This window comes from Saccopteryx leptura, chromosome X, assembly GCF_036850995.1.
Source record: "Saccopteryx leptura isolate mSacLep1 chromosome X, mSacLep1_pri_phased_curated, whole genome shotgun sequence".
NCBI lineage: Eukaryota > Metazoa > Chordata > Mammalia > Chiroptera > Emballonuridae > Saccopteryx > Saccopteryx leptura.
Window position 1 is genome coordinate 24,703,323 of NC_089516.1, and position 25,702 is coordinate 24,729,024.

General features: G+C 41.8%; 1 protein-coding gene across 8 annotated transcripts in view; it reads right to left on the reverse strand.

Annotated features, from left to right (window-relative positions):
• DMD (dystrophin) overlaps window positions 1-25,702 on the reverse strand; it is a 1,890,745-nt gene that overhangs the window by 960,784 nt on the left and 904,259 nt on the right. For all 8 annotated transcript variants that reach the window (XM_066356826.1, XM_066356825.1, XM_066356822.1 and 5 more), the window contains one exon: window positions 4,967-5,142. In XM_066356826.1, coding sequence (XP_066212923.1) covers window positions 4,967-5,142 — 176 coding nt within the window. The remainder of the gene's footprint in view (window positions 1-4,966; window positions 5,143-25,702) is intronic.

Here is a 25,702-nt window from a genome sequence, read left to right on the forward strand (position 1 = left end):
AAGCCACTTGGATCCTGCTCTCATGCTTTCTGAAGCTGGCCACAGGTTACTTACAAATGTTAGAACAACAAAAGTGTGTGTGTGTGTGTGTGTGTGTGTGTGTGTGTGTTGTTCCCTAGATTAGAGAAAGACAGGTATGAGGGAGGTCCGGAGAAAGAAAGAGAAAGGAAGAAACAGCATATAAGGTTAAATGCAAAATCTTAATTGTCAGATGTAGGAAATTAGGGGAAGGATAGAAGGGTATTATGGGTACTTATTGTGCTCTTTTTTTCCGCTTTTCTATATGCTTAAACTTTTTTTTATCTTATTTTTATTAATTTTAATGCAGTGACATTGATAAATCAGGATACATATGTTCCGAGAAAACATCTCCAGATTATTTTGACCTTTGATTGTGCTGCATACCCCTCACTCAAAGTCAAATCGTCCTCCGTCACCTTCTATCTGGTTTTCTTTGTGCCCCACCCCTCCCCCAACTCCCTCCCTCTCCTTCCTCGCCCCCTCCCCACCCCTCCACCCCACTCCCTGTTACAATCACATTCTTGTCCATGTCTCTGAGTCTCATTTTTATGTCCCATCTATGCATGTATTCATATAGTTCTTAGTTTTTTCTGATTTACTTATTTCACTCCGTATAATGTTATTGTAAATGATCTGATGTCATCATTTCTTATGGCTCAGTAGTATTCCATAGTGCTTAAACTTTTTAAATAAAAACAAATGGTTGGAGAAAGTGTCAAGCAATATTTATAGATCAGGTAACATGTAAATTAAAACTGTTATTACTCGATCTTTGTTAGTAATTGTCTTTCTGAGAAATGGGGAAATCGTTCTCTTGACTAGTATATCGGCTGGAATACTCCAGAAAAGGAGGAGTGTCTTAGGACGGTGACTGCACTGACAAGGGGCAGAAACAGCAGCACGTGGGCAGGTCTGGGTGGACGAACAGCTGCCTAGAAAGAGTTAAGATCGTTTTTTATGCCAGGGACCCCATGCACAACCTAGTGAAGCTTGGCACTCCTCCTCAGAATAATGTCTGTAAGTCTACAGTATAAAATAAGCTGGCTCCAAAGGCAGTCAACTGTGTTGAAATACAATAAAAAAAACTATTCGAAAAAACAAAGGTGCAATATAATAATGCAAGTGATTATTTATTATTAACACATATTTAATAAGATCTTGCGGCAGATCTAATAACTAACATAGTTGTGAAGTAGCGATAAGCAGGAACAGTATTTTGAGATGTCTGTACCAACTCTAAAGAGAAGCAAACATCTGGGATTTCAAAGGTACTGCTAGTATTACACTGGTTTGTAGCCTATATTCAAAATGGAAGGGAAGCCCTGGCCAGTTGGCTCAGTGGTAGACCATCGCCTGGCATGTGGATGTCCTCGGTTCAATTCCAGGTCAGGGCACAGATGAGAACTGCCCATCTGCTTCTTCACCCTTTCCTGTCTTGCTTTTCTCTCTCTTTCTCTTTCTCTCTTCTTCTCCCCTCCTGCAGCCATGGCTAGATTGGAGCCAGGTGGCCCTGGGAGCTGAGGATGGCTCCACGATCTCCATGTCAGGTACTAAAAAATGGCTCCCTTGCAACAGAGCAAGGGCCCCAAGTGGGCAGAGCATCGCCCCCTAGCGGGATTGCTGGGTGTATTCTGGTCGGGGTGCATGTGGGAGTCTGTCTGCTTCCCCTCCTCTCACTAAAATTAAAAATAAATAAATAAATAAATAAGAAAATAAAAACAAAATGGAAGGGAATGCTCAATTTCAGTGAGAGGTTAGTGAAAACAAAGAGACAATTTTTCCCCCATTAAAGCTCAGAGGACCCCCTTGAATTCTATCCAGGGGCCCATGCTTAAAAATCTTCATACACAGGCTTGCTCTGTTTTAACCTATGACTTTCCTTTATGGCCAATAATTTTTCATTTGCATCTTTTCCACTTACAAAGACCATTTCGAGGGCTAAGCCATCATTAAACTGATGACCATCACACTTAAACCTATAGGTGTCATTCAGTCCTCGGCTACATATTCGAGGCAACAATTTTCAATCTTAACTTGCACAGCTAATTGACTGTATTTTATGCTTCACTTATTTCCAGCAAAGACTAATTTTAACGGATGTCCATTGCTATTTGAATATTTCTGAACAATTCCTTCTTATATTTCTGATATCTTGAATTTTCAAAAAAGGTTTAAAACTATGTAGCTAGAATACCCCAAATAGTTTTTTATAGACTTTTCTTGCTTAACTCATGCATGCTCTTTCATTTGTGGAACAAGAAACATTAAATATTTGCAACAGCTATATTTAAAGCCCACTGTAAACTAAGGATACCATTGTCGACTTAAATAACCATCTTATTTTTCACCTGGGCAATGAATCACTTGTATTTCCTTCAAATTTCTGCTTGGGTTGCCCTGAAAGCATGCCATTGATTAATAAGAGTTTCATGATCACAGCTCTCCCACAATTGCTAGGTTAACATTATTCTTTAGAAAATATGATTTGACTTCACTTTATTTGCTACTGGATGCTTGGAAATAGCTATGAATGCATTGGAAGAACTGGTATTTTTTTTTTACATTTTATAAAATTCAAACGATAAAAAAATCCTGAGGAAGTGTGCCATAAAACTGATCCAGGTAGAAATTTAAATATACTAACACTTTATTTTTAAAATGTAGTGTGAAATTGACAACATTAAAAGCTGAGTTACAAAAAAAAACAAAAAAAAACAAAACAACAAACCCTCAAGGAAGCTGATCGTGACTTTTTGAAACACAAAAGTACAATATTCAATGTAGGTCAAAATGTTTAAATGGGAGAAATTTTTGTAACCAATTCCAGTCAAGTCCCTAGCTGTAATTAACCTACCATTTGTGTAATATTTCACAACAGAATCAGCATATAGCACTTTCTTATGAACCTGGAAGGATCTAAAATTTTAGAGCTTATTTCTCTATCCTCATGTGCAAGTTCTAATTTGCATTTAGAAGTCGGTAACAACAAGATTTTAAAAGTTCAGGTAAAAAAAAGTGTTATCAGAGAAAATACTAATATACTCTATTTGCATACTATGAGTAAGATCTTTAAGATTTTATTTATTCATTTTTTTATAGACGAGAGAGAAAGAAAGAGAGAGAGAGAGAAGGGGGAGGAGCAGGAAGCATCAACTCCCATATGTGCCCTGACCAGGCGAGCCCAGGGTTTTGAACCGGTGACCTCAGCGTTCCAGGTTGACACTTTATCCACTGTGCCACCATAGGTCAGACCTATGGTAAGATATTTAAAAGTGATAAACAATATCTTAGATATAATTAAGAACTAACCCTCCAATCAACTGAATCCACATTCTGAATTCAAGGTATTTTTACAGCATGTCATTCCATTTTTCGTAATCTTTTCATTTCTTAACATCTTACTTTAGACTAGAGTGATTCAAGTTCAGAAATGACATTATACAGGTTTAAACTTGTTCATAGTGTAAACATATTAGTTATTTAAATAATGGAATAGTTGTGTGCTTAACAGAAGGAATTCAATTGAGGAAAAAAGTACATAACTTCCCCAAGGAAGCCATTTAACTATAAAGTTTGGGTCTTTATTATATGTTATTAATATATAAGTTACAATATTTTCTCAACCAAGATTTAAAAATACAAGTTTTTTAGATGATGTTATTATTTTTTTAACTTTAGCAAGGTGTGTGTGTGTGTGTGTGTGTGTGTGTGTGTGTGTGTGTGTGTGTGTGTAGGTCAACTAATGCACCCATTTTATAGAGAAATATGAAATCTATTATCTGAATAATACAACATGAACAAAGTCAGCAAGAGGAGGTAGGCAAAGACAACTGGCACAATTTCAAAACCTTTTTAACATATCCTCATCAAAGACATTCATCAACGAGTTGTTTTTAGCTTTCCAAATATTAAAAATTCACCTATTATGTAGATGATAGGAAGCAAAAACTTGGCAATGGAACTGAGCATTCATTGTTCACAACAATAGTCTCATTTGGTAAATAAAGGCCAAGTCCTCCCTTATTAAACCGAAAAACATTAGCATCAGCAACTGGAAGCACAATACAAAATCCCGTTTATAAAAATATCTATGCCTTTCGACTGCAGCGGCAAGCGCTCGGCTTTCTGTGCTTCACGGAATTCCAAGGGAAAGTGAAATAGTGACCGAAAACAGCAATAGCCTTCTGGAGATTTTGTTTTCTGCTTTAGATTTGAACATGTCCCAAGTTCCTCTCCAGAAATATACTAACAAACACAGTGGAACTAAAAGGTAAATAGTACTGTCATGTTTGCCAGCATCACAGTCACGTCTTCCCATATTAAAAAAGCCAGCCCAAGAGCAGTCTTTCCTACAAAATAGTCTTTTATAATTTCCTTTCCTCATCTTTAAAAAAACAAACAAAACCACATCGGTTCTCAGCGTGCTAAAATTGGCATATACTACAGAAGACATTCATATTTAAACAATCATGTGACTTTTTAAAAACAAACCTAGAAGTTGCAGGTGGCAGACGCACTTCCTACTTAAGTCCAACAACTACACATTTCAGAACAGGGAGTCCGGGGTTACGGACGACATAGGCTCTGCAGGCTTGAAAATATTTCAGTCTTTCTATGTATGCACAGAAAGGTAAAAATAAATACTATATTAAGACTAACTTCTAAGTTGCATATAATAGGTAAATAAATGTATCTGTTCCAACTGACATACAAAATCAACTTGAGAACAAACCTACAGAACCTATCTCATTTGGAACCTGGGGACTGCCTATAAACGAGAAAAAGAAGAAAAAAAATGCATTACTGCTTTTGATGAACTGTTGACGGGTTCCTTCAAGTTACTGCCTTTCAGCCAGGTTATAATCTTGCACAAAATCTTTCTTTTAAAGGACAGCTTAAATAGTTCTGCTCAATTTTAACATTCCTGTTTTATTTGTCACCCTACCTCTTTTTCCTTTCTGCTAGCTGTTTGCAGACCTCCTGCCACCGCAGATTCAAGCTTCCCAGTTTGTCTTGGAGAATACCGGCATCTGTTTTTGAGGACTGTTGAATGATCTCTTCCCCGCTCGCATTCAGCACTCTGACAACAGTCTGCCGCTGCCCGATGCCATCCTGGAGTTCCTGTAAGATACCAAAAAGGCACAACAAAAATGAGAAGAGATTAAACAATGTGCGACCACATGAGGTTCTGCTGGGAGGGAACTAAATCAAAAAGCTCCATGTGTAAGTTTCTCTATGAAACTGACATGTCTGTATCCAAAGGATGCAGGAGTGAAAGACACCTTTTATGTGTTAGTAAAAAAAAAAAAAAAAAGCAAAGCGCTCTCAGTTCAGCTCCAGTTTGTATATTTGTAAAGCTTGTCAGCTAGAGGATGTTGTAATGTCCTACAAATCAATTAGTTGAAAACCTTCTCAAGAGCAAATTTGATTTCTTGTCCCCACAAGGATGTTCCATGTTTAATAGTCTATGAAGTATTGTAAAATTTAAAGGTGAAAAAAAAAAGTATTTGGATTTCTTAGTGACTGTCAATAGAAGAGGGGAAAAGGAATCCTATACATAATTTAGCCACAGTATTAAGAAAAAAGCACACCTAGAGATATTTATACACCAAAATTCATTACTGTATTAAAAGGAAATTTATTTCAAATTTTGTTTCCATCTATGTATTTTGCATTATAAAACCAAGAAGTAATTGCTTTCAGGGACAGCCTATCAAAAAATCCCCAAGATACAGCAATAAATGTAAAAACAATCTGTAGCCATCAGAACATTTTTATGTATCGTCGATGGTGTCACACTTAAATATCTTCTACTTTTAATCCTGAATGAAACTTTAAAAGTAGAATGCCAGAAAAAAAATAGTTCCATTAAAAAGAGATTATGAGCAAAAAAGAGCGACTATTACAACCAAATAGGCATAAAAACAACGCTTTTCACCATTAAATAAAAATGTCACGCTGCTGTTTTTTAAAATTAATTTAGAATTAGTAAGGCAATTAAAATGACCCATTATTAAATGTGAAGTTTAGAAAATGAAGTATGTAATATGAGAACCTGTGAAACCTATATTAGAATCAAAAGGACTCACAAATCTTTATGGACGAGTGGGATAAAGTCAGCACACAGAACTTTTCTGATAGATGTATTTCTAATCATCTAATACTCATATTCCTGTCCCTTGTGCCAATATCACGTACACAGTAAATTTCAGAACACGCTTGCCAAATAAATGAATCACAGCCTGTCTTCTGAGACTGGATCAAATCCCCCTTGGACTTGCATTCCACATAAACTTCTTGGTATTTTTTTTTTTTACTATTGTGTAATATTTTGAATATGAGAACTTGTGGTAGTATAACTTCAGCAATTAAAAGACAATAAATCAACATAAAGTTATAACAAGGCCATTATTCTCAACATACAGCTCACAATGAATATAAAACTACCTGCAGTTATTGAACTATTTATAAGCTTTCCTGATCATACTCCCTTAAATGGGCATGAGATATGTTCTAGTAAACACATGATATATTCTTGCAACTAGTCAACTTGGCTCCATTGCGTACATCTCACTCTTTACCAACTATTCAGATCATTGTAGTAAATGACGTCATTTTTCCTAATAGGTATGCCCCTTTATAACCGAATGGGTTTATATTCCTATTATACTATAAATTCCTTGAGGTCAGAGATTTGTGTCCTATTCATGATTGTGTCCCTAATGCTTAGTACAATATTTGGTGCATAAGAGGTTTCAATAACTATCTGTTGAGGAAATCTATGAGTCTGTAAATAAAGGAAGTGAGGATGAAGAGGAGGGAAGAATGGAGTTCAGTCTCATTATCACCATGGTATCATTAGTATTAATAATTATTATCATCAGGCATCCTAGAAATTCAATGAAATAAGCACAATTTTCTAGGTTTTAGGCAGTGTCTAACCTAGTTGAGATGAGATGCAATTGCAGAAGTTAATGTATTATACTATGTAAAGGAGGATAGGGAAAGCAAGGTGTTCGATATAGGACATGTGAGGAGAGCGATGACCTCAGTGCAAGTGTGAACAGAGAAACCTCTGCAGGGAATTTGTGATGTGAAGAATAGGTAGGCCTTAGGCACCTGGAAGGTCAGTGGAGTGAGGGGAATGGCAGAAGGCACGGCCTTTGGGGTGCATTTTCCATGACCTGACTAGGAATATATGTCTGGACTCTACGCCATCAAATGAGAATTGTAGTTTAGGGAATGGTATAGTTCTGGGTGTAATTGGGGCTCAGCAGAGAGGGCTTTGCTTTTTTAATTTTTTAAAGAGTTTGTAATTCATTGGAAGGCAACAGAAAGTGACAAGTTTTTTTTTTCTTTTATTTATTTTTATTTTTTAATTTAAGTGAGAGGAGGGGAGACAGAGACAGACTCCTGCACATACCCTGACCAGAATCCACCCGGCAACCCCTTCTGGGGCTGATGCTCTGCTCATCTGGGGCCATGTTCCCAACTGAGCTATTTTTAGCACCTGAGGTGAACGTTCCGTGGAGTCATGAGCCAACACACTCAAATCAATCAAGTCATGGCTGTGGGAAGGGAAGAAAGAGAGATAGAGAGAAAGAAGGGGGAGGGGAAGAGGATAGGGGGAAAGGGAAGGGGGAAGAGGGACAAGCAGATGGTCGCTTCTCCTGTGTGCCCTAACTGGAAATCGAACTAAGGACTTCCACATGCTGGGTTGATGCTCTAACACTGAGCCAACCGGCCAGGGTCAATGACTTCAGTTTTAAGTACAAGAGTGTGAGAGCTAGATCTGTGTCTCTGGATAATTCTGGGGCAGCATTTAGGCTACTGTGAAGGCAGGGACACAAGCAAAGCAGCTAGAACAGGAGTCTGAGCCACAGGTATTGGGATGACAACTAGAGTTTTGACAGTGCACCGGAAAGGCAAGGCAAGCGGTAGCATGAACTGTTTAGGCAGAATCAACAGTGTTTGGAAACCAGCTCAATCATGGGGAAATCTTTGCCTAAAGCAGAGAGGGAAAAGATTATCACCATTGTACCCCCAATGGCGTCTAACATTCACAACTATTAGTAATACTCATTAAAAAGAAGTATTTTTAAGACTTATTTAATAGATTTCTCTGGCTGGATAGCTTGATTGGTTAGAGCATCACCCCAAAGCACAGAGGTTGGTGGTTCGATCCCTGGTCAGGGCACATATAGAAGCAGATCAATGTTCTCTTGTCTCTCTCTCTCTCTAATACCAATAAACACAATTTTTTAAAATAATAAATGGGGCACCTATTAGATGTGTGCTTTAGAAGTGCATCCTGAACTTGAACATGTACAAGAATCGCCTAGAGATCTTACTAAACTGCCAAGTCGGATTCGGTAGGTCTGGGGCGGGCCCCGAATTCTCTACTCCTAACAAGCTTCAGGGAACGCCAACCCTGCAGGTCTGGGAACACACTAAGTAGTACCGTGATAGATTAAATGCCTCTGAATCTGTGTTAAGTAATCAAAGAATTCCTGGTCCTGGTTTACAATGCTATAAACTAAAGCCACTTCAGACTTTTTATGTAAGTACCTTTCCTTTGTATTTTTGATTTCTGGCCCTTCTACTTCAAGGTTGATGGTTACAGTGACATATACAACTCAACTGTAGAATCAACAAAGGTTTTGTTATTTTGATTTCCCAGATAGAGGTAGAATCGAGAAAAATTCAAAGCAGTAATTTTAAATTGTTAGATCTAAATCTCATTTATTTAGAGTCCCAAATCGGATTCTTCAGATTTTTTTAATTTTGGGAAAGAAGAGTTCATTAAATAGTTTATTGCATTTGTGTGAAAAGACTCTGTAAGCAGAAGTATTTACTGGGTGAGTGACATGAGCAGCATTTTCAGCAATAACATGTACAGCAGAAATATGATGAATCAAAACAGGAAGTAAACATTTGTACATGGTGTTTTACAGTTAGCTTCTGAGCCTGAAGAAGACAAAATCTGATTCACAAAATTAAATGTAGTCCCTGATCAGTTAGCTCAGTTGGTTAGTGTCATGCTGAAAGCCAAGGGTGCGGGTTCGATCCCCGGTCAGGGCACATACAAGAATCAAGCAATGAATGCAGAAATAAGCGAAGCAACAAATCAATGTTTCTTTCTCTCTCTCTCTCTCTCTCTCTCTCTCTCCCCTTCCTCTGTCTCTCTAAAATCAATCAATAAAAATTAAATGTAAAACCTTAATCAAGTTTATTCACTTAGCAAAAAATGAATTTTAATTCTATAGCTTTTAAATATTTGAAGTTCTAAATCAATCACTCCCAGTGAAATTCCCAAGCTTTGATATTATATTAATATTCTGTGGTCATATGCATCCTTATCTATTTCTCTGGCAATTAACATCCCGTCTCAGGTTTGGACAGAAAGAAAATCATAACTAAATGTACTAGATTATTCATCCTAGTTAGAAAGATTTTTGTTTTCATTCCAATATAGAAACATCAGTCTTAATAAGCACTGCGCATGAGACTCCCCTAGGGAGCTTTTTCAAAAGATAAAAGCCCAGAATCCCACCCTCAGTAGTCTGATCAGAAATCGGAGGCTCGGGAAAGGGGGCCGGGGAACAAAGGTGTACAATACAGATAGATACACCGCTAAAGAAAAGCCAGCCCAGAGCTATCTCTAAGGACCAGCAAGCAAGAGGGGCATGCTTTAGAGTTACTGCACTATTCTCAATTTCTTGTATGCTTTTAAAATTGAGAACTGTTCCTACATTATAGAAAATGATGCAAATATCTAAGTCTGTCAACTCTGGTCAAATTGAGAGACGGGAAAAATTAGACGCAAAGAACTGCACCGTTTTTATATAGGGAATAATAGAAGAAATTGAACCTGGGATGTTTGACATGAAAACACTGCAGAGATTTAAAAGGTATATTTTCCAAACTTTTCTAAAGTGTACGAAAACAATACATGGAAAATAAAATGTGACAAATAAAGAGAAAGGATAAGCTAAGAAGCAGTTATGGGAAATCGTACAATGACAAATTGGATAAGCTATGTAAGAGATAAGAACTCGGCAAAAATATCCCGCGCTAGGCAAAACAGGAAAATCAAAGAGATAAAAAGTGATGGGGAGAAAAGATTAAGACTGAGGGAAACAGAAGAAAAGAAAAACTTTCACTGAACAAGTAGATGTGTCACGAATCCAATCGTGTGGATTCCTTATAATTTGGTTAGTAATTTGAGACAGAATAATCATTGACTCAGTGAACTCCTGGGTCAAATGAAAATATGTAATAATATAATAATAGGGACCCTGCAGGGCGTCCCCAAACTACGGCCCGCGGGCCGCATGCGACCCCCTGAGACCATTTATCCGGCCCCCGCCACACTTCCGGAAGGGGCACCTCTTTCACTGGTGGTCAGTGAGAGGAGCACTGTATGTGGCGGCCCTCCAACGGTCTGAGAGACAGTGAACTGGCCTTCTGTGTAAAAAGTTTGGGGACCCCTGCGAGGCTGGTGAAACTGCCAGATAGAATTTTATGGTGCAATTTCATAAAAGTATGACATGTTATCTTTTACCTACTGAGTACACTTCCTGTCCTGCTTAATAGCATCCCCTAGCTTATCTTTGACGGTTCCCAGAATTCAAGTAAGAGTCTGAAAAATAATATCCGGTCATTTTCTCAACGATAAAGTAAACAAGGTTGCCTCTGATGTGAATTCTTAAGAGTATACAGTCACCCCTGTCTTCCGAGTTTTTAATATGGAAGTAACTTTCATTTTTTATCAGATGATGAACTGTTGAAACAGAAGCAACACAAATGGACGGATGGCCAAGGCATATAGCAGACTCAGCAAGAGGGACACGTACAACATAGCCCATTCGTGGACTGCGTGATTCTGTCCGGAGAGAAGCAAGTGAACGCATTTTCTGAGGATAGTGACAAGGAATGTCAGATGGCTAAAATATGGGAAACCAGGAGTCAAAAAGAGGAAGATACAGTTTAGAGTGGGAAAATAGTATATAAAAAATAGGAAAGGCCCTGGCCGGTTGGCTCAGTGGTAGAGTGTTGGCCTGGCGTGCAGGAGTCCCGGGTTTGATTCCCGGCCAGGGCACACAGGAGAAGCGCCCATCTGCTTCTCCACCCCTCCCCCTCTCCTTCCTCTCTGTCTCTCTCTTCCCCTCCCGCAGCCAAGGCTCCATTGGAGCAAAGTTGGCCCAGGCGCTGAGGATGGCTCTGTGGCCTCTGCCTCAGGCACTAGAATGGCTCTGATTGCAGCATCGCCCCCTGGTGGGCGTGCTGGGTGGATCCCGGTCTGGCGCATGCAGGAGTCTGTCTGACTGCCTCCCTGTTTCCAACTTCAGAAAAATAAAAAAATAAAAATAGGAAAGATTGAAAAAATTGCTTAGAGAAATGGAAATTTGGGGGTAAAGAACGGAAGTTGTAGGAGGCAAGACTCAAGGCCATGGTCCGAGAGCCCAGTATGAGGTGATCTGTAATGCCTCTCTACTAACTACAAGATGAAGTCCAGACATTGGTCCGGCAGGGAAGGTCTACAGAGCATCTGCCCTCCTGTTCTTTGCAGCCTTCTACTACTCCCCACTTTCAAACTGAAGTCCAACTCCCAGGACACCTGAATGGCTTCCTACTTCCTTGGCTGTCCTGCTGAGTTTTGCAGGTCAAGCTCATTACTCATTTGTAATGCTTAGTTTTAATGTTCTCTCTTCTACTGGGCGTTTTAAGAGCCCAGAGATCTGAGCACTTCTTCTCCTTCTCTGTATAGGTATTTATAAAATATTTCTATTTAGTGTCATTCACTGGTAGCATTCGTGTCTCTACCTGACTTTAAAGCTGAGGATTAAATAATACTCAGAGTTTTTTTCTTCCTTTGGCCATAAAATATGTGTGCAATTTGGAACAGTACCGCAGATTCAACTTTTATCCAAGGGCATACAGGTCTTTTATGAGTAATTTGCAAACTAAATCAAATCAGAGAGGATCACCCTCCACAAATGATCACTCAAAAATAAAATGCAATTTTTTTCAGCCTGTTCTTTCTTTGTTATAGGAATTGGAACTAGGGTAAGGGTCTTGTTAGATTTCATCTCTACCCTCTTGTTCCCTTATGGTATGGAACAGGAGATATGCTGGTTGTTACAATTCCCCATCTGCTCCTGATAATAGGTGCTATAAAAGAATAATGATAATCCCTCATGAAACTAGAATTAGACTGTTCCTTTTCTAAAGCAAACATCCTTCCAGGGAACTACACGAAAACTCTGTACACTAGCAATTTTTTAATGTGAGACATTTACCTAATATCAAATTACAATGAAATTTCCTGTGGATGTGTTTATCTCCTCCACAATCAGTGATATATACGTTCATTATTATCACTGCTATTAACCCGGATGCCAAATAAATTCATCATAAAGGGCTTGGAGTACCGCAGGCTTTGTCAGTTTACCTCAGGCTTTCTTTTCTCTTTTTCTCTTTCCTAAGAAATAATGCTCTGAGCAAAAAACAAAACACTTAACACCACCCTCCCCCACCCCACCCCAAAAACCCCATAAATCCCTCAATTTCAAGCAGAGATTACAAAGGGGAAAAATGTCTAGTATATGTTATATCTCTGCCGTCCAGAATATAAAACCAAAGGCTGCAAATCTGTCTACAGGAGTATTTTGGCGTTAGAATTTTAATAATTTGAGCGTCTTTTGGAGGGGCACGCATATATTCTACCATTCTCAGAAGGCATTTGAATCAGAGGCCCCTGCTTTAAAGGGAACTGTTGTCATAAAGTACAAAACTTTGCCAAGTTAACGGGTTTTCCTTTGTTAAGATCAATGCTAGTTCTCTCGAGGTTCACAGATTTTTTTCAAATCTCCTTGGTCTCTAAATTATTAATTAGAACTTCAGGAGAACAACCTGGGAACATTTAAGAGTTGTTTTTCACTCCATTTACTTAGATTTGTTAAGAAAACAAATCGACCTTTCTCTGATCAAATGGAGTCTCTTGTCTGTGACCAAGCTTGCATTCTTATAATGTGATCCTGGCAGTGGAAGACATGACTTTAGGCATAAAATTCTTTCTACATAATTATTAGGATGGCTTTTGAAAAGATGTGAGATAGTTCATCATAGAATGCATTGCACACAAACAAAAAATAGTGGCTGTTAAGACAGAAGATTTGAAAGAAGATACAGATCATTTTTAAATTGCTTATTCCTCTTTCTAGAGGTATTATATCATTTTGGAACCATACACATATTTATTCAAAAGCCATTTGGTGGATAAAAAAGATGTGGTGAGTGCATTGAAAAAGCAGCAATATTATTTTTAAAAGGCAAGGTGATGTGTAAACAGAATGGATAAAGGACTGGAAATGTTTGACTGAAAGGTTTAATTTCTATACTAAGTGAAATAAGTAAATCAGAAAAAGCTGAGAACTATATGATGTCACACATAGGTTTGATATAAAACTGCGACTCATGCATATAGATAAAAGTAAAGTGGATGACAGGGGGAGGGGACCGTGGGGAAGGGGAGGGTCTGGGGAAGGGGGGGTTGGGGAAGGGGGGGTTGGGGAAGGGGGGGTTGGGGAAGGGGAGGGTCTGGGGAAGGGGAAGGTCTGGGGAAGGGAAGGGTCTGGGGAAGGGGAGGGTCTGGGGAAGGGGGGGTTGGGGAAGGGGGGGTTGGGGAAGGGGAGGGTCTGGGGAAGGAGGGGTTGGGGAGGGGAGGGTCTGGGGAGGGGAGGGTCTGGGGAAGGGGAGGGTCTGGGGAGTGGAGGGTCTGGGAAGGGGAGGGTCTGGGGAAGGGGGGTTGGGGAGGGGAGGGTCTGGGAAGGGGAGGGTCTGGGGAAGAGGAGGGTCTGGGGAAGGGGGGTTGGGGAGGGGAGAGTCTGGGAAGGGGAGGGTCTGGGGAAGGAGAGGGTCTGGGGAGGGGAGGGTCTGGGGAAGGGGGCTTGGGGAGGGGAGGGTCTGGGGAAGGGGGGTTGGGGAGGGGAGGGTCTGGGGAAGGGGGGTTGGGGAGGGGAGGGTCTGGGGAAGGGGGGTTGGGGAGGGGAGGGTCTGGGGAAGGGGGCTTGGGGAGGGGAGGGTCTGGGGAAGGGGGGTTGGGGAGGGTCGGGTCTGGGGAAGGGGGCTTGGGGAGGGGAGGGTCTGGGGAAGGGGGCTTGGGAAGGGGAGGGTCTGGGGAAGGGGGGTTGGGGAGGGGAGGTTCTGGGGAGGGGAGGGTATAAGGAAGGGGAGGGTCTGGGGAAGGGGGGTTTGGGGAGGGGAGGGTCTGGGAAGGGGAGGGTCTGGGGAAGAGGAGGGTCTGGGGAGGGGAGGGTCTGGGGAAGGGGGCTTGGGGAGGGGAGGGTCTGGGGAGGGGAGGGTCTGGGGAAGGGGGGTTGGGGAGGGGAGGTTTTGGGGAGGGGAGGGTATAAGGAAGGGGAGGGTCTGGGGAAGGGGGGTTTGGGGAGGGGAGGGTCTGGGGAGGGGAGGGTCTGGGGAAGAGGAGGGTCTGGGGAGGGGAGGGTCTGGGGAAGGGGGCTTGGGGAGGGGAGGGTCTGGGGAGGGGAGGGTCTGGGGAAGGGGGGGTTGGGGAGGGGAGGGTCTGGGGAAGGGGAAGGTCTGGGAAGGGGAGGGTCTGGGGAGGGGAGGGTCTGGGGAAGGGGGGGTTGGGGAGGGGAGGGTCTGGGAAGGGGAGGGTCTGGGGAAGGGGGGTTGGGGAGGGGAGGGTCTGGGGAGGGGAGGGTATAAGGAAGGGGAAGGTCTGGGGAGGGGAGGGTCTGGGGAACGGGAGGGTCTGGGGAAAGGGAGGGTCTGAGGAAGGGGAGGGTGGAGGGGAGTATAGAGGGACGAGTGTATGGTGATGGAGAGTGATTTGACCTTGGATGATGGGCATACAACATAATCAATTGTTCAAATGCTGTAGAAATGTTTACCTGAAACCTATGTACTCTTATTAATCAATGCCACCCCTTAAATTTAATTTACTAAATAATAAAAAAAGTTTTAATTTCATTGGCTTTGAAAAGCTACATTCCATATTGGTCCTTGCCATGTTGATCAAATATTTTTACTCAGTGACTCATTCATTGACTTAACAACCATTGATGGAATGCCTCCTATTAACCAGGCACCCTAGTTGGCTACAGAAGAAATGGATTGGAGAAAATCTGGAGTAGAAGTAGGGAAAAATAGGAGAGATCAATGTAGTTAAGATGAGGGGAGATAGGAGTGTGGATTGTGGAGGCAATGGTAGAAACAGAGGAAGTGGATGAAATTACGTGATAGTTGGGAGGTTAGAAGACAGGATTTCAGCCATTGTGAGTCAAGAGAAGGCTATCAACTGGGCAGATGGAGATACTGGACTGAACCTCAGAGGGAAATTATGATTGAAATATAACTGAGACCCTTCTTGGTAGAGTCAAGTCTAAGATTTGACATGTAGGTTTAGTTTTGAATGTGGTTGGATTCGCCATTTTCACTGAAAACATTGTAGATAACTTCTAAGGTAGCATTCATAATCTAAACACATTTGGGGACTTCCTGAATATCTGCATGACAATTGCGACCTAAAAAAGCAAGGTATCTCTATAATTTTACATTTTATTTTCATTTGCCAGCAAAGAGATCAAGCATTCTCATGATGCACATAACGGAGAAACTTGAGAGGCAGCTTGTTTCCCAAAACATCTGAAAAAAAGAAGTACCATTCTAATGAAGCTGCTTGTGCTTGTATCTACCCATTCTAATAACTACCCACACACTGATAAAAAAAATCAATGGACATATAAACAACGGAAAGAGCCCAGGCTGGATAGCTCAGTTGGTTAGAGCATCGTCCTGAAGCACAGAGGTTGCCAGTTCAATCCCTGGTCAGGGCACATACAGGAACAGATTGATGTTCCTGTCTCTCTTGTTCTCTCCTTCTGTCTCACTCAAATCAATAAAATAAACATTAAAAAAAGAAAAAAACACTGGATCCCTGGCCAGTGTCTGAGTGGATAAAGCGTCAGCCCTGTGTGCAGATGTCCAGATTTGATTCCCAGTCAAGGCACACAGGAGAAGCAACCATCTGCTTCTCTACCCCTCTCTCTCTCTTCTCCCACACCCAGTGGCTCAACTGGTTCAAGCATTTGCCTGGGTGCTGAGTATGCTTCTGTTGGTCCAAGCACATCAGCCTCAGGTGCTAAAATTAGCTCAGTATTCGAGCATCACCTCAGGTGGGATTGCCAGGTGGATCCTAGTCAGGGCACATGTGGACATGTCTGCCTCACTAGCTGGAAAGAGCAAACTGGTCTTTCCTGACTTGACTGATTTTGTTGATTTGCACCGTGTTCTGGTTAGCTTACCAGTGGGCCAGAACTGCTCTTGGGTATGATACATCTGGGAGATGTGGCTGGATCTGCTAACTCATCCTAGTCCTGCTAAGTCTGTTGCTTCTTTTTCTGTTTTTCTTTCACCCTCCTCGTTCTCTCTCCTCCTTCCTTTCTTGTTTACTTATTCATTTGTTCAGTATGCTCACATATCACAGGCCTCCTTGCCCTCAGGCACAGGGTGGGTGCTGTTGGAGGGGCTTTCCCACTCCATCAGTTTATTTCAACACTGGCACAGCCCACACCAGAAGGAAGGGCTATGAGACGGCCATTGCCTTGAAGAGAGGGCCTGGTGACCAGAATGAAAACGAACCCGTGGGCCACCTGTGTGGCATATTAGTAACATACAAGGCCACTTTCAAGCCAGCGGCTGATTTGGGAGGCCTGGGATTGATTAGGAGGGAGAAGGGGGAGAGCTCACAGAACACAGTTGTGACCGACCTGGGCTGTGAAGAAAAGGCAGGCTCAGTTCCCTGGGATTTGCTACCACAAATGGAGATGACACCTTCCTGGGGGTCTGGTATGATTCAGTTTTATGATGAATCCATTTTATGCCTTTCTCAAACGCTGATCGATTAAGTTAACAAAATAAACCACAACTTCCCCCAGATGTGTTGCTCAGAATTCGATAGCTGTCATCAATAGAGGGTGTGTCAAAAGGAGGTTTACAGTGGTGGGTATGTGAAACAGTTGATTCTTGTATTATTATTTATTAATCATTGTATTATTTTCCATATGAACTTACTTTTGCCCCACCCTGTATTATCTGTGAGTCTAGACACGGTCCCGCCTTTTCCCTCATGATCCTGCTGAACGCACCCCATTAGCATCCACATTCATGTATTGTATCTACCATGACTTCTTTCACTCCATTCTCCGTATCTTTCATAGCTATGTGACTATAAAACAACGCATTGCGTGTGTGCTTCAATATGGACATTTAAATAAATAGGATGGAAGACTAAAAAAATTTTTTTTTTAAATCAATGGACAAAGATGATTTAAAAATATATTCATGTTGTTCTTTCAAAGCTCAGGAATTAAACGTGTCCCTTAACAAACTCCTTCTTTTCTGTATACAAAGGGATTCTCTGTGCTTTAGCTATAAACCCATCTCTAAATGACTGTTTAATACAGGTGAATTTGTCAATGTGGTTAAGTATTCTCTTCAATGTGATTCACTTCAACAAATATTTAGGTACTAACCCTGTAACTGATGCCTTTGTAATGATAAGCACGCTTGTATTTTCTTGTTAACTCTCAATGTAATGGACGAGAGTATAGCAAGCACAGAACTAACACATATGATACTGTATTATAACACAGCTATGAAGAGGCTATATGAACCAGGTAAATCAATTAATTGTGTGATGATGAGACTAATTGTGTGTGTATATGTACAAGTATCTGAATGGAAGGGATGATAAAAAAAAAAAGACAGAGGTTGTGGTAATTAAGATAATCAATGCCTGAGGCCAGTTTTTTCCCATTTTTTATATTACTGCACTGTTGGCCACACCTTACTTCAGTAATTGCTCAGGTAATATTTGTTGATAAATTGAGCATAAAACCAGACAAGATATTACAGTACTCTTGAATGGTTTCCCATTTGAGAAACATTCAAAGTAAACCTCTGAAGTACATACAACACCCTAGTATGGAAAAGAGACGTTAAAAAATAATTGTGTTTCACAAAAGTCTCATCTCTTATCACAAATAACAAGTTATCAAGGTAAGTTTCTGAGGCTCCTGAGAATGGAAAGGCCCAGAAATAAGATAAAAAGAAATAAAAACAGATTTCTGCATCTAACAATCAACTAATTGACTTTTAAGCATTTAGCTTAGATTACAGAACCCCTCCAAGACATCAACTAAAAACCCATCTCTAAGTCCCTGTTGGGCCTCACTTTCTATCTCCCTCCTGCCCAGTCACACAGGCATTACACACACGCTACTCCTTTCTCAGTCTTAATTTCTGAGGTTAGCTTTCTCAGTTTTTAACTTATTATCTGTTATATGGTAATGTTCCCTTCCTTCATAGAAATATATGAGAAGGAAAGATGATTTAAGAAATTGTATATTTCTTTTTTTTTCTTTTTTTTTTTGTATTTTTCTGAAGCTAGAAACCGGGAGAGACAGACAGACTCCCGCATGCACCCGACCGGGATCCACCCGGCATGCCCACCAGGGGGCGACGCTCTGCCCACCAGGGGGCGATGCTCTGCCCCTCCGGGGCATCGCTTTGTTGCGACCAGAGCCACTCTAGCGCCTGGGGCAGAGGCCAAGGAGCCATCCCCAGCACCCGGGCCATCTTTGTTCCAATGGAGCCTCGGCTGCAGGAGGGGAAGAGAGAGACAGAGAGGAAGGAGAGGGGGAGGGGTGGAGAAGCAGATGGATGCCTCTCCTGTGTGCCCTGGCCGGGAATCGAACCTGGGACTTCTGCACGCCAGGCCGATGCTCTACCACTGAGCCAACCGGCCAGGGCAAGAAATTGTATATTTCTTGTTGATTGAGCATATCCCTTGGAAAACAGACACATCAGGGACAAGAATGGATTATCTCCATTAGTAGCATATTTGTACCATGTCAACAATTTGTATCTTAGTGAACTATGTACCAACCAGTGGAAACTTAGAATAAAACAGCCAGAGGACTTAAGTAAGCCTTCTGTGAACACTCCCAGCATTACCGTGTGACTCCCCAGAACATCAGAAACAGCTGTGAAGAAGAGAATGAAAACCAATTATAGTGGCTTTGACTTCCTTACAAATTTAATTTGTGTAGAGGAAAAGATTCAATTATTCACTGTTAATGTTTTCTCTTTTTTTTTTTTTTTTTTCACCTCGAGGGAAGCTTCCTTCTTAACTACTGCCTAGCATTTCATCATATTTCCATTGGACCCGAAGCTCACAGAAAACATTTTCAAGGAAATATAACACCATTTTGAAGCTGGCTTCTTTTGTGGACTTAGCATTTGTTTCTTTCTTTTTATTTTTTATTTTTGTATTTTTCTGAAGTGAGAAGCAGGGAGGCAGAGAGACAGACTCCCGCATGGGCCTGACCAAGATCCACCCAGAAGCCCACTAGGGGGCGATGCTCTGCCCATCTGGGACATTGCTCTATTGGAACCGAAGTCTTTCTAGCACCTGAGGTGGAGGACATTGAGCCATCCTCAGACCCCAGCCCAACTTTGCTCCAATGGAGCCTTGGCTGTAGGAGAGAAAGAGAGATAGAGAGAAAGGAGAAAGCAGTAGGGTGGAGAAGCAGATGGGTGCTTCTCATGCATGCCCTGGCCAGGAATCGAATCCAGGGCTTCCACACGCCGGGCTGACAGTCTACCACTGAGCCAACTGGCCAGGGTCCTTTAGCATTTGTTACAATGATATCTATATTCTCCCACTTATCAGACTGGATACTACCAGGTCATTTGCATTTTATCCTTTTTTTTTTTCCCCAATCCAAGTCCCACCGATCCTGTCATACCCCTCGCCCAGGTATCTGACTGTCCACAATACTTCAACTGCATTAGTAATACATCTCCCTAATTGTCTTCTCTCAACCCTTCTCATGCTAAATTGTACCACGTATTATTTCTAGGTTAATACTACGGATGGAAAATTCTGGTGGTAAACTTTCTGCTTAAACATTCATACTGCATCCTCAGTTGGAACCTCATGAAGCCCTAATTGTCTGTAATGTTCACTTGTAACACTCCTCACAGAAACCTGACTAGGTTTGTCAAAACAACTCTCCAATTCTTCATCCTTGCTACAGCACAACTGAACGACCCACAGGGATACCTGGGTCATCCTCTCTCCATCACGAATGCCCGCAATTCTATATTTATGCAATCCATTTCCATCCAGTAGATTATGAGCTTCAGGAGGGCAGGAACCATCGCTGTTTTCTCACCCTAGTGCCTAGCCAAATGCCTGTGCTCAAAACACATTTATTAAATGGATAAATGAAGACATACCCCAAATACTCTCTCTTATGAATATATTTTCAACTAGAATTTATCTATCCCATTAAATCCTATTGCATGTCAACTGTCTACATTACAATGTCTTTCATAGTCTGCATACAATTAAACATTCTTTTTTTAATTGGAAGTTTATAACTATTTTTAGTGCAGGGAAACTGGTTCTTTTACTTTTGAGTTTTCGACCACGTTTTTTGTTTTTGTTTTTGTTTTAGTGAGAGAGGCAGAGAGATGGAGAGAGGGACAGAAAGGAAAAGATAGGCAAGAAGGGAAAGAGATGAGAAGCATCAATTCTTCGTTGCGGCACCTTAGTTGTTCACTGATTGCTTTCTCATATGGGCCTTGACCGGGGGCCACAGCAGAGGGAGTGATGCCTTGCGCAAGCCAGTGACCCTAGGCTTTAATCCAGCAACCTCTGATCTCAAGCCAGTGACTATTTGGTCATGTCTATGATCCCATGCTCAAGCCAGTGATCCTGAACTCAAGCCAGTGAGCCCATGCTCAAGCCAGATGAGCCCATACTCAAGCCAGCGACCTTGGGGTTTCAAACCTAGGTCCTCTGCATTCCAGTCTGATACTCTATCCATTGTGCCACCACCTGATCAGGCGAATTTTCCACCATGTTAACCAGTAAAAGTTTGTTAACTAAATATGACTAAATGAATGAGCACATCATATGTGGTAAAAATCATGATTATATTATATTTCTGTATTTTTAAACATAGTGAACTTCTAATCAACCAATTAATGTTGATGGCTCTGAAGAGACTATCTTCCACAGCTGGTCAAAATTTTTTATATAACAGAGATGGCCACAGAGCAGTGCTTTAATAAAGTCACCTCACTGTTGCTCAGGCAGAAAACCTGCTTTACAATAAAGTATTCAGAGAAAATAAGAAAAAATCCAAGTAGGAATTTGTCTGTTATTCTCAATTTCCAAGTTATATCAGTGACCTCAAAATAGTATTAGTTTCACCCAATAAGAAGGGCACCCACTTGAACAGACATGATCAAGATTCATGAATGGCCAATACTTACATGAAAAGATGTTCACTATTGTTAGTCATTAGAGTGACAGATTAAAATCACAACAAGATACCATTTCACAGCCCATAAAACGGCAATGATTAAAAGGATCACTAAGATCGCATGATGAGGACAGAGCTTTTCACCATCACTGGTGGCCATGTAAAATGGCATAACCACATTAGAAACCTATTTAGGTTTCTATTTAGTACCTTAGAAACATCTGACCCAGCCATCCTACTCCTAGATATTTACCCAAAGTAAGGGAAAACATCTGCTTACAAAGAGACTTGTACACAAATATTCATAACATCTTTATTCATGATACCCCCAAAACGAAATAAGCCTGAAAGTCCATCAACAGAAGAAGAGACAACAAATTGTGGTATACTTATTCAATGGAATATTAACCAGCAATACAAAGGAATGAACTACTGACATACTCACAATAGAGTACGGATGCATCATCTAAAAAATGATATGTTGAGCTTGACCAGGCGGTGGCACAGTGGATAGAGCATTGGACTGGAATGCAGAGGACCCAGGTTTGAAACCCTGAGGTCGCCAGTTTGAGCGTGGGCTCACTGGCTTGAGCCTGGGGTCACTGGCTTGAGCAAGGGACCATAGACATGACCCCATGGTCACTGGCTTGAAGCCCAAGGTTGCTGGCTTGAGAAAAGGGTCACTCACTCTGATGGAGCCCACCAGTCAGGGCACATATGAGAAAGTAATCAATGAACAACTAAGGTGCCACAGTGAAGAACTGATGCTTCTCATCTCTCTCCCTTCCTGATTGTCTCCATCTGTCCCTCTCTCTGTCTCTCTCACTAAAATAAAAAAAAAAATATGTTGATCAAAATTGAAAATTGTACCTACCACATGATTCCATTTGTATGAATTAAAGAACAGACAAAACTAATCTATGGTCTCAGTAATAGGAGTAATATATATCTATAGGGCGCAGAAATTGATGTGAAGATGGCATGAGGTGATGGGAATGTTCTTTTCATTGTGGTGTCAGTTTAATGAGTAGAATCACTTGATAAACATATCTGAACACAATATATATGTCTTTCCCTTCTACACTTCCTTATACACTTGCTACTAATACAGAGCAAGAAAGCATGAAAAATAAATTACATGGCAGAATTATTACACAAGATATCATGCCAGACTACAATAATGAATTACATTTAATAGGTTCAAATTTATATATGAATAAACTTTCTGCCCTCCCCATTGAATCTGCTTCCCCTTAGATAAATTTTACTTCTATTAAGAAATATGGGCCCTGGCCGGTTGGCTCAGCGGTAGAGCGTCGGCCTGGCGTGCGGAGGACCCGGGTTCGATTCCCGGCCAGGGCACATAGGAGAAGCGCCCATTTGCTTCTCCACCCCTCCGCTGCGCCTTCCTCTCTGTCTCTCTCTTCCCCTCCTGCAGCCAAGGCTCCATTGGAGCAAAGATGGCCCGGGCGCTGGGGATGGCTCTGTGGCCTCTGCCCCAGGCGCTAGAGTGGCTCTGGTCACAATATGGCGACGCCCAGGATGGTCGCAACATGGCGACGCCCAGGATGGGCAGAGCATCGCCCCCTGGTGGGCAGAGCGTCACCCGATGGTGGGCGGGCCGGGTGGATCCGGGTCGGGCGCATGCGGGAGTCTGTCTGACTGTCTCTCCCTGTTTCCAGCTTCAGAAAAGAAAATGCAAAAAAAAAAAAAAGAAATATGGGCCCTGGCCAGTTGGCTCAGTGGTAGAGCATCGGCCTGGCGTGCAGGAGTCCCGGGTTCGATTCCCGGCTAGGGCACACAGGAGAAGCGCCCATCTGCTTCTCCACCCCTCCCCCTCTCCCTCCTCTCTGTTTCTCTCTTCCCCTCCCGCAGCCAAGGCTCCATTGGAGCAAAGTTTGCCCGGGCGCTGAGGATGGCTCCGTGGCCTCTGCCTCAGGCGCTAGAGTGGCTCTGGTTGGACAGAGCGACACCCCAGATGGGCAGAACATCGCCCCCTGGTGGGCATGCCAGGTGGATCCCGGTCGGGCGCATGCGGGAGTCTGTCTGACTGCCTCCCCGTTTCCAACTTCAGAAAAATACAAAAAAATTAAAAATTAAAAAAAAAAAGAAATATGAACAATATCACTTTCAAGTACTTTTACCTCTTCTCACTTAAACACAATCTTAGCCATGGGAACATTGAAGATATCCCACAAATGTAAATTATTTCTCTTCCACTTCACATAGTGCAGCTAGAAAGTCATTTCTGATGCGGAGAGGGAACTAAGAGAGGCTGACCGCCAAATCTCAGTCACATGCAGACAGAATTTAAAAGGGGTCAGAAGATTAATCAGGTTAGATGGGGACAGACTTAGTAAACCATCAGGGATTTCATACTGTTCGGCCTTTTATCCCCATACATGGTGATCAATTTGGACAATCTATAAGACAAGTAAAGTGATGTCTGTCTTTCAGGAAAGTGTGTGTGTGTGGCACGGTATGTTTATTACTTTCAGAAGAGGGGAAAACATAGCAATCCCATGATCGTAAATTTAAAAAAAATGTCTTATGAGGTCTGTGAGGCTTTCAAGAATAAAATTTTGACAACATAATAGCAAATGTTCCCAAGGAGTATTTTTTAAAAGGGTTTTGTATGAAAAATCACATGTGACTATGCAGAAATCCTTAAATGAGTGCAGATTCTAAAAGTGTATGAACACGGGATGAAATAAGGAACAAATCACTGAGGGTAATTTTTGAAACATTGAAAAGAACAATATAGAACACTACAAACTGAAGAAAAGCTGAGTCCGGAATGAAAGGGGATGTGATAACGTTAAGAGCAACACAGTGCCTTTTCACTTCCATTTGTCAAAAGAAGAACGGGAAAGACCTAGCTTCACTGTCGGCTGCAAAGGGGAGGCTGGACATAGAGATGATACGGACAGCAGAACTACCTGGCTCCTGTCCTTGTCTTCTCTGTCAAAGAGAATGTTCACCAGACTGGAAAAGCCAGAACTGTGCGAGGAAAATGAGCCCAAAACAGGGGAGGGCATTTTAAAAGAACACCTTGCTTCTCTAAATGAGCTAAAATTCATGCCCCAGCCTAATTCTGTTCCAGAGGTGTGGGATCTCGCACCATACGGTCCGTACTACTCCGCTGTCAGTGGTCTTCGAGCAGCTCCATTAACTCTGGAGGTGGACAAATGCCACTTGTCCTCATGAAGGACACGTGTGCCCGTGTTTGAAGTTTAATCTATTTCACAGTATGAAAATTAAATTTCACATTTCTAAGTAACTTAAAATAACTTTTTTTTTCAGTTAAAAAAATTGTCCCCAGTTCCTAAAAATGAAGTAACTAAGTACTTCATTTTGCTCTCTAAGAATCAGCATAGTGGCCCTGGCCGGTTGGCTCAGCGGTAGAGTGTCGGCCTGGCGTGCGGGGGACCCGGGTTCGATTCCCGGCCAGGGCACATAGGAGAAGCGCCCATTTGCTTCTCCACCCCCCCTCCTTCCTCTCTGTCTCTCTCTTCCCCTCCCGCAGCCAAGGCTCCATTGGAGCAAAGATGGCCCGGGCACTGGGGATGGCTCCTTGGCCTCTGTCCCAGGCGCTAGAGCGACACCCCAGAGGGGCAGAGCATCGCCCCCTGGTGGGCGTGCCAGGTGGATCCCGGTCGGGCGCATGCGGGAGTCTGTGTGTCTCCATTTCCAGCTTCAGAAAAATAAAAAAAAAAAAAAAAAAAAAAAAGAATCAGCATAGTATACCCATCACCTGAACAAGTTCGAGGACCTCTGGCTAATAATGAGAAGAGACAAAGATATGATGCATAAATCACTCTGTATATGACATGGCAAAAATACAGTTCCTTTGCAAAGACCAGAACAAGAGAAAATAAAATGGAGGGGGCTGAAAAATCTACATGGGGGGAGATTTCTGAAAACAGGCGAGTCAGATTCAGACTACATCGATATCCAAAAAAATAAATAAATGAAGTGTTAAGCATGACCTTTGGGGGATGAAATTATTGGTGATTTCAATTATTTTTTTAATGTATTTTTAAATTTATTGGTATGACAGGATTCATCAAACCATACACATTTCAAGTTGGAATTCTTTTTGTTTTCTTTTGTTATTTTAAGTATATTTCTACAATGAAAAGTATACTTCTTTAATCAGAAAAATGCTATAGTCATTTGGAAAATAAACTATATAACCCACACCCCTCAAAAATCTTTTTAAGTGAGAGGAGGGGAGATAGAGAGACTAGCACATGCGCTCTGACTGGAATCCACCCAGGAACCCCTGTCTGGGGCCAATGCTAGAATCAGCTGAT